This window comes from Bos mutus, chromosome 20, assembly GCF_027580195.1.
Source record: "Bos mutus isolate GX-2022 chromosome 20, NWIPB_WYAK_1.1, whole genome shotgun sequence".
Lineage (NCBI taxonomy): Eukaryota > Metazoa > Chordata > Mammalia > Artiodactyla > Bovidae > Bos > Bos mutus.
In genome coordinates, this window is record NC_091636.1 from 36884164 (window position 1) to 36899531 (window position 15368).

General features: G+C 42.0%; 1 protein-coding gene across 1 annotated transcript in view; it reads left to right on the forward strand.

The window, feature by feature from the left end:
- The first annotated feature begins 5342 nt into the window (after positions 1–5342).
- The window catches only part of CPLANE1 (ciliogenesis and planar polarity effector complex subunit 1), a 107142-nt gene continuing 97116 nt past the window's right edge, over positions 5343–15368 (forward strand). Inside the window, 8 exon segments of the mRNA XM_070357630.1 lie at positions 5343–5521; positions 8391–8516; positions 9993–10128; positions 10247–10366; positions 10753–10985; positions 12046–12152; positions 13346–13502; positions 13923–14026. Of these exon segments, the coding sequence (XP_070213731.1) occupies positions 8436–8516; positions 9993–10128; positions 10247–10366; positions 10753–10985; positions 12046–12152; positions 13346–13502; positions 13923–14026 (938 nt within the window). The 5' untranslated portion in view covers positions 5343–5521; positions 8391–8435.

A 15368-nucleotide genomic window follows, 5' to 3' on the forward strand; every position in this document is an offset into this window, starting at 1 on the left:
GGTGTATATGTACCATCTTCTCACTTTACCACAAAAGAAGCTGGCCTGAAGGCAAAGAGCAGAGTGACGAGAAGAAAAACGGAAAAGCCCTGCCTGATCAAAACTTACAAACTACCTGCTGAACCCCTGGGTTAATGAGCCAATCAATTTATCTTTTTGCTAAATCCAGTTTGTGTGTGGTTCTCTATTACTTACGATCTTTATTAGGTTTAAAGATAAGCAATGTATTAATAAACCAGCCAGTAAATTGAAGTTGGGAATTGAACATAAGATGTCTAACATCCAAAACCGGACTCTTGATCACTGTACCATAATACAAAACTCAACTGTTATTCCCTTTGCTGCAACTGCAACCACTTGCTACTTAAGGACTGGTCCAAGGACTGACAGAATTGATGTCACCTGGGAGCTTGTTAGGAGAGTCAGTCTTAGGGCCCGACCTACTGAATCAGAATCTACATTTTTAACAATATTCCCAGGTGATTCGTAGGTACATTAAAGTTTGAGAAATACTGTTTTAAGTCATTCTTTTCTTTGGGTTCATACAGCATGTTCCTTATTCATCGCTAATTACCTAGTCTTCTATGATACCTGTGATAGCCTTGAAGACAGAAAATATGTATTACTATTTTTAATATTCTAAGCACTTGTGATGAAGACTGCTAATCATCCACCAAAATTATTCTATCAATCTCACTGGGTACACTGCTAATCTGTATTTCCCAGCCTGCTTTGTGGCTAGGTGTGAACAGATGATGAAATTCTCTCCAATACAACAGAACAAGAAATACTGTGTACCACCGCCCTGGACCCAGATCTCAAGACTGTGGGGATGCTCGCTCCTTTTCCCCCTTTCCTTTGACTTGAATCCCACTTGGACATCAGTCTTGATTTTGCAACAAGACATTGGAGAATTACAGGATGAGTATCTCGAAGGTACCTAGATCTCTGAATAATTGTGTTGAGCAGAGCAAACCTAACAAACTAAATCACCTGTAATAGATACACAAGTAAGAAATAATTGCCCTTGTTCTCTAGGTCACTAATTTTTGGTAGAGGCCTTTTGATATGGTTCCCTAGTCTATCCTAAATAACTCACCACTCCATCTTTTTAAAATAATTCTTTGTTGCTGCACTGGCTTCTGTCTAGTTGCCTCGAGTGGGGGCTACTCTCTAGTTGTGGTACTTGGGCTTCTTATTGAAGTGGCTTCTCTTGTCATGGAGCCCTGGCTCTAGGGTGTGCGGGCTTCAGGAGTTGCTCTAGAGCAAAGGCTCAATGGTTGTGGCACAGGGGCTTAGTTGCTCCACCACATATGGGATCTTCCTGGATCAGGGATCAAACCCGTGTTTCCTGTATGGACAGGTAGATTCTTTACCACTGAGCCATCAGGGAAGCCACCACTCCATCTTATAATAGACCTCAGCTTATAATAATTTCCTTTGTGGGGGAGAATGGCCTCAGATACACACAGACAAGCAAGTCCTCAGCAGCAATTTCTGCACTATATGATCCCGGCCATAGCTGACTGATCCAAGAGTAAATCCCATATCCAAACTGCACCACTTGAATTTTCCCTCCAAGAGATTTCCAATTCTGAACTGAGGCTGAGAAAAACTGGAGCTGAGTCAAGTTTATTAACAAGGATTTAAAGCTGCACTGCGGAGAAGGCAATGGCACCCCACTCCAGTACTTTTGCCTGGAGAATCCCATGGATGGAGGAGCCTGGTGGGCTGCGGTCCATGGGGTCGCTGAGAGTCAAACACGACTGAGCGACTTCACTTTCACTTTTCACTTTCATGCACTGGAGAAGGAGATGGCAACCCACTCCAGTATTCTTGCCTGGAGAATCCCAGGCACAGGGGAGCCTGGTGGGCTGCCGTCCCTGGGGTCGCACAGAGTCAGACATGACTGAAGCGACTTAGCAGCAGCAACAGCAAAGCTGCACTGCATGATACAGGAGCCACTAGCCACACGTAGCTATTTGAATTTAATCAAAATAAAAAATTCAGGGTCTCAGTTGCATTAGCTTCATTTTATGTTCTTATGTCCTGACATGTAATACTTTAGATCTGCAAAAAACTCACATTATCAGGAGGGTTGTTTAGAGTCCCAGAATTTCAGTTTGGCAGTGTGGTCTATGTTGCCATCAGAAAACCAAACCAAAACTAAGTTACTGGTGCTCTACATTTTGGAATCAACCGGAATGTTAATGCAGTAGACTGTTTAGGACATCTTCAAAATGTTGATTTTGGACTTTATCATATGTGTTTGCAAAAAAGGAAAATAAGGATTTGCTGTAGGAAAATAAGGATTTACTGTCAGAATTACCAGTTTTTGTTGTTCTTGTTCAGGTGCTCAGTCATCTCCAACTCTTTGCAACTCCATGGACTGTAGTAGGCAAGGCTTCCCTGTTCTTCACCATCTCCTGGAGCTTGCTCAAACTCAGGTCCACTGACTGGGTGATGCCATCCAATCATCTCATCTTTGGTTGTTCCCATCTCCTCCTGCCTTCAATCTTGCCCAGCATCAGGGTCTTTTCCAATGAGTAGGCTCTTTGCATCAGGTGGCCTAAGTACTGGAGCTTCAGCATCAATTCTTTCAATGAATATTCAAGGTTTACACATTCAGTCAGTTCAGTCGCTCAGTCATGTCCGACTCCGTGCGACCCCATGGACTGCCAGCACGACAGGCCTCCCTGTCCATCACCAACTCCCTGAGTTTACTCAAACTCATGTCCATTGAGTCGGTGATGCCATCCAACCATCTCATCCTCTGTCGTCCCCTTCTTCTCCTGTCTCAATCTTTCCCAGCATCAAGGTCTTTTCAAATGAGTCAGTTGCTAGCATCAGGTGGCCAAAGGATTGGAGTTTCAGCTTCAGCATCAGTCCTTGCAATGAATATTCAGGACTGATTTCCTTTAGGATGGACTGGTTGGATCACCTTGCAGTCCAAGGGACTCTCAAGAGTCTTCTCCAACACCACAGTTAAAAAGCATCAATTCTTCAGTGCTCAGCTTTCTTTATAGTCCAACTCTCACATCCATACATGATTACTGGAAAAACCATAGCTTTGACTAGATTGGGCCTTTGTTGGCAAAGTAATGTCTCTGCTTTTTAATATGCTGTCTAGATTTGTCATAGTTTTTCTTCCAAGCAGCAAGCATCTTTTAATTTCTTGGCTGCAGTCAACATCTGCAGTGATTTTGGAGCCCAGAAAAATAAAGTCTGACACTGTTTCCCCATCTATTTGCCGTGAAGTGATGGGACCAGACGCCATGATCTTCATTTTCTGAATGTTGAGTTTTAAGCCAGCTTTTTCACTCTCCTCTTTCACTTTCATCGAGAGGCTCTTTAGTTCTTCTTTACTTTCTGCCATAAAGGTGGTGCCATCTGCATATCTGAGGTTATTGATATTTCTCCCAGCAATCTTGATTCCAGCTTATGCTTCATTCAGCCCAGGGTTTCTCATGATGTACTCTGCATGTAAGTTAAATAAGCAGGGTGACAATATACAACCTTGACAAAATCCTTTCCCTATTTGGAACCAGTCTGTTGTTCCATGTCCAGTTCTAACTGTTGCTTCCTGACCTGCATACAGGTTTCTCAAGAGGCAGGTCAGGTGGTCTGGTATGCCCATCTCGTTCAGAATTTTCCACAGTTTATTGTGATCCCACAGTCAAAGGCTTTGGTATAGTGAATAAAGCAGAAATAGATGTTTTTCTGGAACTCTCGCTTTTTTGATGATCCAACGAATGTTGGCAATTTGATCTCTGGTTCCTCTGCCTTTTCTAAATCCAGCTTGAACACCTGGAAGTTCATAGTTCAGGTACTGTTGAAGCCTGGATTGGAGAATTTTGAACATGACTTTGCTAGCGTGTGAGATGAGTGCAATTGTGCGGTAGTTCAAGCATTCTTTGGCATTGCCTTTCTTTGGGACTGGAATGAAAACTGACCTTTTCCAGCCCTGTGAGCACTGCTGAGTTTTCCAAATTTGCTGGCATATCGAGTGCAGCACTTTCACAGTTTACATATTAGCCGGTTATGTGGAAAATTCTTCAAGAGATGGGAATACCAGACCACCTGACCTGCCTCTTGAGAAACCTATATGCAGGTCAGGAAGCAACAGTTAGAACTGGACATGGAACAACAGACTGGTTCCAAATAGGAAAAGGAGTATGTCAAGGCTGCATATTGTTACCCTGCTTATTTAACTTATATGCAGAGTACATCATGAGAAACGCTGGGCTGGAAGAAGCACAAGCTGGAATCAAGATTGCTGGGAGAAATACCAATAACCTCAGATATGCAGATGACACCACCCTTACGGCAGAAAGTGAAGAGGAACTAAAAAGCCTCTCGATGAAAGTGAAAGAGGAGAGTGAAAAAGCTGGCTTAAAGCTCAACATTCAGAAAATGAAGATCATGGCATCTGGTCCCATCACTTCATGGGAAATAGATGGGGAAACAGTGGAAATAGTGTCAGACTTTATTTTTCTGGGCTCCAAAATCACTGCAGATGTTAACTGCAGCCATGAAATTAAAAGACGCTTACTCCTTGGAAGGAAAGTTATGACCAACCTAGATAGCATATTGAAAAGCAGAGACATTACTTTGCCAACAAAAGTCCCTCTAGTCAAGGCTATGGTTTTTCCTGTGGTCATGTATGGATGTGAGAGTTGGACTGTGAAGAAGGCTGCGTGCCGACGAATTGATGCTTTTGAACTGTGGTGTTGGAGAACTCTTGAGAGTCCCTTGGAATGCAAGGAGATCCAACCAGCCCATCCTGAAGGAGATCAGCCCTGGGATTTCTTTGGAGGGAATGATACTGAAGCTGAAACTCCAGTAGTTTGGCCACCTCATGCGAAGAGTTGACTTATTGGAAAAGACTCTGATGCTGGGAGGAATTGGGGGCAGGAGGAGAAGGGGACAACAGAGGATGAGATGGCTGGATGGCATCACTGACTCGATGGACGGGAGTCTGAGTGAACTCCGGGAGTTGGTGATGGACAGGGAGGCCTGGCGTGCTGCGACTCATGGGGTCGCAAAGAGTCGGACACGACTGAGCGAGTGAAGTGAACTGAAACGGTTTTCTGGAGAGCGCCACACACAGCCTGCGCACTCAAAGGTGTGTGTCAGAGGAACGAACGCAACATCGTGGAGGTGAAACAGAACGACCCCAGCAGCCCAGGATGAGACCCTGAGCGGAAGGACGAGCGGCCGGACAGAGGGGACGCAGGCGGGGAGGCAGCGGAGGCGCAGGACCGCTGGGAGGACGAGGGCGGGAACCCCGGGAGACCCGGCGGAGAGAAAGATTGGAGAACGCCTCCAGCCTCCTGCCCGCGCTCCCTGCCGGCGCGGAGCAGGCGCACTGGCGGCGCTCGTCCGCGTCCCTTCCCCGCCCTCCGCCGTCGCCAAGGCGCAGGCTCGCGTCGGGGCGGGCAGCTCCGCCCGTCTCCGTCGCCCTCCTTCATCTCGGCCTCGCCGTGCCTTCCTGCCCCGGATGGGCCAGGCCCTGGCGGAGGTAACTTCCCGCAGAGTCCCGTCTCTCACGGCCCCAGCCTCCTCCCCTTGCCCTCCGGCCCGCCGCGTCCTCGGGCTCCTCCGCCCCCTCACTCTCTCGAGTCTTGGCGCGCCCGCTACCTCCCCTGCCCCGCCATCCCCCGCCGCACCCAGCCCCCTACCCGCTACCCCGGCGTCGTTCTCCGGCCGCAGCATCCTCAGCCTCACGGAGGTGCGGGGTCGCCCTCGGCTGTCTGGGAACGAAGTCCGCCTCGGGCTCCACCTCGGCCCGGTGTCCTCCAGCTCCTGCCCGGTCCCCGGTGGGCGCCGCGGTGGCAGCTCGCGGGGGTGGAGGCCCGCGCTGCCCCGCACGGTCCGGTAGGGAATCTCAGAGGGGTCCCTGGGGATGCCTCATGAGAGGTGGTCGTGGGCCAACTCCTGTGTGTGACATTGGTGGGGGATAAGTTGAGCGCCGGGGAATGGACGTGATTTCTTAGGCTCGTCTGTGGTGCAAACCACCGAACAACTTGGATTATTCCTCTGGAAATTGCTTTTGCCAGTGTGTTTTAAATTAAGATATGGGGAGGGGTGCGGTAAAATTTAACCTATTTCTCCTCCTCACATATTTTGTGTGTTCGAGTTTATCTCTGTCGTCCAGTAACTAATTTAACATGTTTCGTGGTGTTTGTTAGTATCCATCTGTAGGCTTCACAGGTGGCGCTAGTGGTAAAGAACCCGGCTGCCCATGCAGGAGACCTAAGAGACCCAAGTTTGATCCCTGGGTTGGGAAGATCCCCTGGAGGAGAGAATGGCAACCCACTCCAGTATTCTTGCCTGGAAAATTCCACGGACAGAGGAGCCTCCGAGGCTACAGTCCATGGGGTCGCAAAGAGTCAGCCAGGACTGAGCTTCCAAGCACACACATCTGTAGGTACCATTAGTGATTTTAGTGCCAGTCGGTATACAGCACAAATAACCTTCGCTCTATAACAGGAGGTGATTTTCGGAGCTTTAAGAGACAGAAGGCCATCCATCATCAAATTCTGTAGGGCTCTGTCTTTACTTCTTGAAATGATGAACTAGTTTTTTATCCTTTACTTTTTGCCGCGCAGCATGCAGTGTCTTAGACTCCTCCCCCACCCGCCCCCCTGCCCGCATCATACCCGTGGCCTGTGCAGGACAACCGGCAAAATCAGAAAATCAACATTCATCTGTTACAGTCATCTAATCCTCAGTTTCTCTTTCTATTCAGGTTTTTCCGTTTCTCCCATATTGCCCTTTATAGTGCAAACATAAAGTGTACAATTTACTGACTGCATGTAGTTGTCAGGTTTTTCTCTTTGGGACTAGTTTTTCAATCTTTTCCCAACTTTCATAACCTTAAAACTTTTGAACGTTACCGATCAGTTATTTTGTAAAATGTCCCTTGGTTTGGGTTTGCCTGATATTTACTTGTGATTAGATTCAGATTATGTTCCTTTGTACATATGTCATCACAGATGTTTTTCTCCTTTTAACTGTTAGGTGGCAGGTGATTTCCTTTTGTCCCATTCTGATTATTTTCATTGTGATCCTTAGATACAATGGAATCTGCCCAGTTTCTTCATTGTGAAGTTACTCTTTTGTCTTTTGTAATTAATGAGTATTTTATAGGGATATTTTGAAACAATGTAAATATACCATTTTGCATCAAATATTCAATTTAATAATTTACTTTTTTATGATTATATGGATTCATGGTTTCCCGTTTTAGTCCATGGATTTTTAAATCCATTACTGTAATTTGTTCTGATGCTCAAAGTGTCCTCAGTTTCTTCTGTGGGATCCCTTTCATTATGGCTTCTGTGTCCTCACTTTGGCTCCAAATCACTGTGTCACATTCCCTCAGTGATCATCCTCCCAAGATTCACTCAAGAATGGACCATTCACCCAAGATTATGTTCCTGTCACCCCAGTAGAGCTCTGACAAACGAGTCATGGCCTCTATTGAAACCATCCCCATACCCAGCATGGAGCCTTGCTGGACATCTTTACATCATATTATTTCAGGGCTTCGCTTCTGTGTGGTCTAGTTTGGACTTTCTTAGAGCTCGGTGGCTTAGGGTAGTTTGACTGCTTATGTGGTGATTGAAGGCTTCAACAGTAATTATTCCAGGAGTAAGGTAGAAGGTGTGGGGCGGTCTAGGTGGCTCAGAGATAAAGAATCTGCCTGCCAATGCAGGAGATGTAGGAGATGTGGGTTCTGTCCCTGTGTTGGGAAGATCCCCCGAAGAAGGAAATGGTAACCTACTCCAGTATTCTTGCCTGGAAAATCCCATGGGCAGAGGAGCCTGACGGACTATAGTTGGCCAGGCTGTAGAGGTTGCAGAGAGTCAGACACAACTGAGCTAATAAGCGCACACACACACAAGGTAGATGATGTATTGCCTTGTATGAGCTAGCGTTGTGAAATGCATAGCCTCACTTCCATTTTAGTCTTAGTCAAAGTAGTAAAAAACCACCCAATTTCAAGGGATGAGGCATAGACCAGAGCTCTCAGTGAGAGAGAGGAGTGTTAAAGTCATAGTGTAAGAAGAGTGTATGGGGTAGGGGGTATTTTTGTGGTCATCTTTGGAAAGATGAGAAAGTAATCACATAGAAACTATATTGTCAAGATATTCTTCAAGTTTGTGTTTATTTTCATAGTCTGAGGAATAACTTATCAAAAAAGCAAACACCTTTTGCCTGACTATTCAAGATTAGATACTGAATAAAGTGTCAGCATTTTACCTTAAAAAGAGAGTTAACTTGAGCTAATGAAAAAATCATTTACTAAAACTTTATGAAAACTCTTAAAATCTTCAGTAAATATTATAGGGTCTTATCATTTTTTTTTGTTTTGATTTTTACAGCATTTGTGACTTTTGACTTAATTGGTCTTTGATATCTTAACAAGCATGGAGATAAGATTAGAAGTTTTGACTTCAACCAGTATCAAGCAGAAAAAACCCTGGCCACGAGTCTCCTGGTTGGGACAGGTAAGTTTTTCTTCAGTTGTACAGTATTAGTTGTAATATGTGTTACATGTGTGCTTTGCCTCTAAGATTGAAGAATGCTGCTGCTGCTAAGTCGCTTCAGTTGTATCAGACTCTGTGCGACCCCATAGACGGCAGCCCACCAGGCTCCCCCGTCCCTGGGATTCTCCAGGCAAGAACACTGGAGTGGGTTGCCATTTCCTTCTCCAATGCATGAAAGTGGAAAGTGAAAGTGAAGTCACTCAGTTGTGTCCGATTCCTAGCGACCCCATGGACTGCAGCCCACCAGGCTCCTCCGTCCATGGGATTTTCCAGGCAAGAGTACTGGAGTGGGGTGCGATTGCCTTCTCCGAAGATTGAAGAATAACCTTTAAAAAATAAAATAGCATCTGCAGAAGGATCACTTGCCCACTGAACAGGACTTTGTGTATTTGCATGGTAGGAGGCTGGCAGAGGTGGGGAGGGAGCATCAGTCTTTCTGTGGTCTGATCACATTTGTCACCTCTCTCATCACTTTCTTGCTCCTTTTCTCCATCACCTGCTTCATCTTCTTCACCATCCTTTGTTGCTTTGCTGTTGGTGTTCTGGGATGGTGTATCATCCTCACTCTCATCTTCTGGGCTCTCCTGGGAATTCTGGGACACAGTTTCTTCACCCTGCAAGTCCCAGTTTTTGAGATTGCCCAGCCAGAAAACCTCTCTGCCGTTGTTGAAAATGAGCATGGCTTTCGCATCTACAGAGTCTTTTTTGAGCAAGGGCACATGTTTGGGGAGTTTCATGTCCTGGTGAATCTTGGAATACCCACGCAAGTGATGAAGCAGCCTGGAAGGTTTCCAGGAAGCTCAGAACATTTCTGGATGTTTTCTAAAACTGAAGTCTAGGAGCACATGCTACTGCTTCAGAAATGAGAAGCCATGTCTATTTAAGTAAATAATTTAAAACTTGCCCATACTACTCTTCAGATCGGTGAGCTAACAGCAGATATCTCAGTTTGGGCTAGCAGAATTGGAAGACACTCCTATAATTTTAAAGTTCAAATAAATCTCAGTGTGAGTACTAGGTCATCCTACCTAGTAATTCTAATAAGACATACTTTTAAGATAGAATGAAAACATCTTCAGGGTACATAATTAGCCTTATTGTTGGGACCTCTGATGGTCAGGTGATCAGTAATCTACTTTCCAGTTTAGGGGATGTGGATTCGAGTCCTGGTTGGGGAACTAAGATCCCACTTGCCACTGGGCAGCTAAGCCCCCGTGCCACAACTAGAGAAGCCCTTGAGCCACAGTGAAGACCCAGTGCAGCCAATAAATAAATAAAACTGTTTTTTACAAAAGCCCTTATTGTTCATTTTATGGTGTGTAGTACAAATATACCATCTTTCTTAGATGTCACTTTCTTTTCCTTTCTGTGATAACTTACGTAGGTGGCTGAATTAACTTTGGCATCTCTTAAGTTTCCATGTATTTCTTCTCCTAGGAAAATGAAGCTGTTTTTCTTTTGGATGATAAATCCGTAAATGAAATTAATTTGCTCTCAGGAAGGACAAAGAAGAAAATCCCCAGTCTTCAGCCTTTGTTGAAGGATGTTACACTCCTAACAACGTCCAGTAACGGTTGAGTAGTACTGATATTGTCAAAGGGCTAGATTAACTGTGCTTTTAAAAATAATTTTTGGGGTAATATTAAGGAAATTGTTAGACTGTAAGCATTGTGTTTCCGTTTTGAAAACAGATGCCTGGCTGGCTGGGGTACTCACCACAGGGGAGGTTTTCCTCTGGAACAAAGATCAAGATTGTTTGAAAACTATACCAGCAACTGAAAAGCCTAAGGACATGATTAAAGCTGCAGTAGGTGGGAGTTTTTTTGTTTGTTTAAATTGATTTAACTTGATATATAGAAGGAAAAGAAATATACCTCTGCTTTTGTAAATATCTGTATGTATTTCCATGTATCTGTAAGTATTTTTTGATGTTGGTTATTTGTAACACTAAGGTTCATCTTGAGGAAGAAAAATCTGGCATACCTAACATACCTGTGATAGAAGTGGGTTCCTAGTATCACACATGAGTACATGATTAAGTGTTAATATTATTTGTACTTTTATTATTAATGCCTTAGTTTTTCTTTCTGAATGGAAACCTCATTTAGGTTCCTTGTTGTCAGAATAGATAAAATTTGTACTTTTTTGCAGGAATTCTGACTTCAGAGGTTTAGTAACTTTGTTGTTGTTTTTTTAGCAAGCTCTTCCAGACTGTACTTGTATGTATCTGGCAATGGGAAAAGAGTTCTGCTTATAACTCCTTCTGGATGCATATTCCTTTGGGAACATTTGGAATTCAAGAATGTTTTATCTTCCAAAAGCCTTTCCTTGGTGGGCCAGTGGTCCCAGATCATGCCTGAAGAAGCAGTTCCTTTGCCTTCCACTGAAGATAAAGAAGCGGTAGTGCATGCTGTTTTTATAAAAAATGAGGTAAATTCCAAATCAGACAGGGTGTTCTTGAAGTGGAGACCTCAGACTCTGTAAGAGCAGACACTTTCTGGGAAGCTGTTGAGCAGAATGTGTAATGATAGCTGTATATCTCCAGTCATCATTAATTGTAGTAATGGTGAAATTATCGTGGAAAAGGTATTTTTATATTTCTTGGTCCCATTTTAAAAGATTTTATTAAAAGTGGTTTGAACTTTGAGTTTCCTTGGTCTTTCCCTAGTTTTACTTTTCCTTAGTTTTAGAATATAACTAGCTTTATAATAAAAAAAAGAAACTAGAATTGGTGATATTAAGTAGCCCATTCCCAGTAAATAACACATTTATTAACTAAAAGACATGTTAAATAGCTGTGTGATACTCTTTGTATGTGTTGACGCATATGTTTTTACCCACTTTGCTATTGTTAAAAATTGTGTTTTGAACTTCTGTTATTTACCCCATGAATATGCCCTAGTTTAAATAATATGCAACCATAAAAGAAGAGAAAAATAAATATATAAGAATATTCCCAGTTATATAGCCAGAGTAAATGGCAGTGTTTTCTTAAGAGAGTAATTGCACCTTGATTTCCCATTTGAGATATGCTTCTGGCTCAGAAATAAATTTCTTAGTGTTTAGCTTAATGTTAAGCTATATGTTAAGAATAAAAGTATAAGCAGGTTCTTGATATATTTCATTTGTCTTACTTATGAGAAAATGTGGGGCTGTTTTTTTGCTTGTTTTTCTGTTCTTTCATGCATGAGTTTATTTTCTATTTTCCTTGCTGGTTATTTATTTTAAACATAGCAGTGTGTACATGTTAATCCCAAACTCCCTAACTATCCCATCATTCTTCCCCCTGGTAACCATAAATTCATTCTCTAAGTCTGTGAATCTGTTTTATGAACAAGTTCATTTGTATCACTTTTTTTTAGATTCCGCATAAAAACGATATCATACGATATTCCTCTTTCTCTGACTTCACTCAGTATGACAGTTTCTAGATCCTCTTGATTTATTTTCAGATTTATTATATACTAAAGTATATGAAATTTATCTACAGTTATTTGGAGACTGCTGCTTGTGTTCATTTACTTTCTATTCCGGGGAATGCCTGAAGTTAACATTTCTAGCAATTCGGTGGCATGAAAATGTATTTACACCTGTAAGGTGAGGTAAATGTTTCCTTCTTTCTTGTTTTCTATCTTTTTTTTTTTGACCATTCTGAACAGCACATGGAATCTTCTTAGTTCCCCCACAGGGAATTGAACCCACAGTCCCTGCATTGCAAGTGCAGAGTCGTAACCACTGGACTGCCAGGGAAGTTCTTCTGTCCCTTTTGAAACATTATTATAATATCTTTTGGCCCATAAATACATAATAAGATCAGTAAATGAAATGTGAACATTGACCTCTGAGACTTTACAAATCGTTTGTCCCTATAAGTATTGTTCTGTTTCTTTACTTTTCATTTTACTTGTTTATTACAGAAAGTTTTTCTTGTTTTTATTTTGTTTTCCTTCTTGGAATTGAGAACACATAAAAGGTAAGGCTGGCTATGGTCTTATCTTAAGACTATAAAAAACTCCTTTGAAAACTAATTCAGTTGAATTTTGAAAAGGAAGTAACTTACTTGAATTTACTACCATACCTTTTAAATTCTCTTGTTTTTTTTTAATTAAAAGTTTTATTTATTTTAAAAAGCCCAATGAAATAGAATGCATTTAAAAGCATATAATGACTTAAGATTTACTAAAATAGATTTTTTTTTCTATTTATTTTCTTATGCTAGCAGTACTTTATTCAGGTGTAATTTATATAAAGTCAAATGAACAAATCTTAAATGTACAACTAGGTGTTGGTGGTTTAGTTGCTAAATTGTGTCTGACTCTTTTGAACCCATGGACAGTAGCCTGCCTGGCTCCTCTGTCCATGGGATCCTCTAGGCAAGAATACTGGAGAGGGTTGACATTCCCTTCTCCAGGGGATCTTCCTGACCCAAGAATTGAACCTGGTTCTCCTGCATTGCAGGCATATTCTTTACCGACTGAGCTATGAGGGAAGCCCAGAAATATTTGTAATAATGTAGAAATATGTGTATCTAAACTTTTAGTGGATGCACATGTGTTTGGGGTTGGCGTAGGACATGCCATTAATATAAAACTCTGATATGGACCTACCTTGTTTAGTTAGCAGTTGCTCTTTTGTGCCCTGGATAAAACTTGTGAGCAGTTGCTAAGAGACCCCAAATATATATGCATATGAAGGAATTTAGCTGGACCCATCAATTTTCTGTAATGAAATATGTATTAATATGAAAGTTACTATACTTCCTGTTTTCAATTATTTCATTCCTTTCTTAGATCACTGTCATATCATGTTCAGTGGGCTCAGCAGGATTGCCTTCTGTGCAGTCTGATCCCTAAATGTGAGTCAGTGAAGTCAAGGGGAGCTCTGATTTCTGCATTTTCAAGAGATGGACTTACCCTGGCAGTAACGCTTAATCAGAAAGACCCAAAGGTCAGTAAATGTGATCTCTCTTGGGAGTAAGCTGTAAAAGAGAGAGTATAGTTCAGTTTAGAGATTTTTTCCCCCCTTGAATATGTTTGTTTTTTTTTTAATACTACTTTATGTTCTTTACATTGGTATTTTCTGATCTAACTTGACTTTGTAAATTGGTAACATTATTTACATTAGGTGCCATAATTCTCAAAATTTGACCTTCAGAAGCAAAAAGAGGATAATGGAAAAGGAAGAAAAAGGGGCAAAGTGGTGACTGATATTCTTAAAATGTAGTGTGAAAGGGAAAAGAGTTACGGATGGTTGGTATTGTCTTGCCAGTTGGGAAAGACAAGATAGTTTGTTGATAGATCTCTAGGTCTTCAGAAATATAAGTAAAATGATTTTAATTGTTTTGTTGTCTTTTTTTTCTCTTTCTAGGCAACTCAGGTATTATTTATAAACACACTGAATTTTGTTACTCTCTATGGTAGCCTTAAAGGATGTAGTAATAAGAATCCTGTGGTTCCAGCTACTCTTGTCAGGTAAGGATTTGTTTTTATTTCTAAATAGTGTTTTTCTTTTACTTTTTTAATAGTTTAATAAGTTTAAGGCTCTGATAAGTAGTGTCTAAATAGATATTTTCACAACAAATATTCTTAAAAAGAATTCTTTAAGAGATGGGAAATTCTTCAAGAGATGGGAATACCAGACCACCTTACCTGTCTCCTGAGAAACCTGTATGCAGGTCAAAAAGCAACAGTTAGAACTGGACATGGAACAATGGACTGGTTCAAAATTGGGAAAGGAGTACATCAAGGCTGTATATTGTCACCTTGCTTATTTAACTCACATGCAGAGTACATGCGAAATACCAGGCTGAATGAAGCATAAGTTAGAATCAAGATTACAGAGAGAAATATGAATAACCTCAAATATGCAGATGACACCACCCTTATGGCAGAAAGCAAAGAGGAACTAAAGAGCCTCTTGATGAAAGTGAAAGAGGAGAGTGAAAAAGCTGGCTGAAAACTCAATGTTCAAAAAACTAAGATCATGGTATCTGGTCCCATGACTTCATGGCAAATTGATGGAGAAACAATGGAAACAGTGACACACTGTTTTCTTGGACTCCAAAATCACTGCAGATGGTGACTGCAGCCGTGAAATCTACCTACTCCTTGGAAGAAAAACTATGACCAACCTAGACAGCATATTAAAAAGCAGCAACTTTACTTTGCTGACAAAAGTCCATATAGTCAAAGCTATGGTTTTTCCAGTAGTCATGTATGGATGTGAGAATTGGAACATAAAGAAGGCTGAGCGCCAAAGAATTGATGCTTTTAAACTGTGATGTTGGAGTCCCTTGTACAGCAAGGACATTAAACCAGTCAATCCTAAAGGAAATCAATCTTGAGTATTCATTGAAAGGACTGATACAGAAGCTCCAATACTTTGGCCATGTGATACAAAGACTTGACTCATTAGAAAAGACCCTGATGCCAGGAAAGATTGAAGGCAGGAGGAGAAGGGGTTGACAGAGGATGAGATGGTTGGATGGCATCACTGACTGAATGGACATGAGTTTGAGCAAAATCCGGGAATGGTGAAGGACAGGGAAGCCTGGCATGCTGCAGTCCATGGGGTTGCAAAGAGTTGGACATGACTGAGAGACAACAACAACAAATAGATATTTAGATAGATAATGCAGCTTTTAGCATTTGTGCTTGATAGACTTTAAAGTTTGTTTTATATGTTGGACACAACTGAGCAATTTCACTTTCCCCTAGAGAAGGAAATGGCGACCCATTCCAGTATTCTTGCCTGGAAAATCCCACGGACAAGGGAGCCTGGCAGGCTACTATCCATGGATTCACAAAGAGTCAG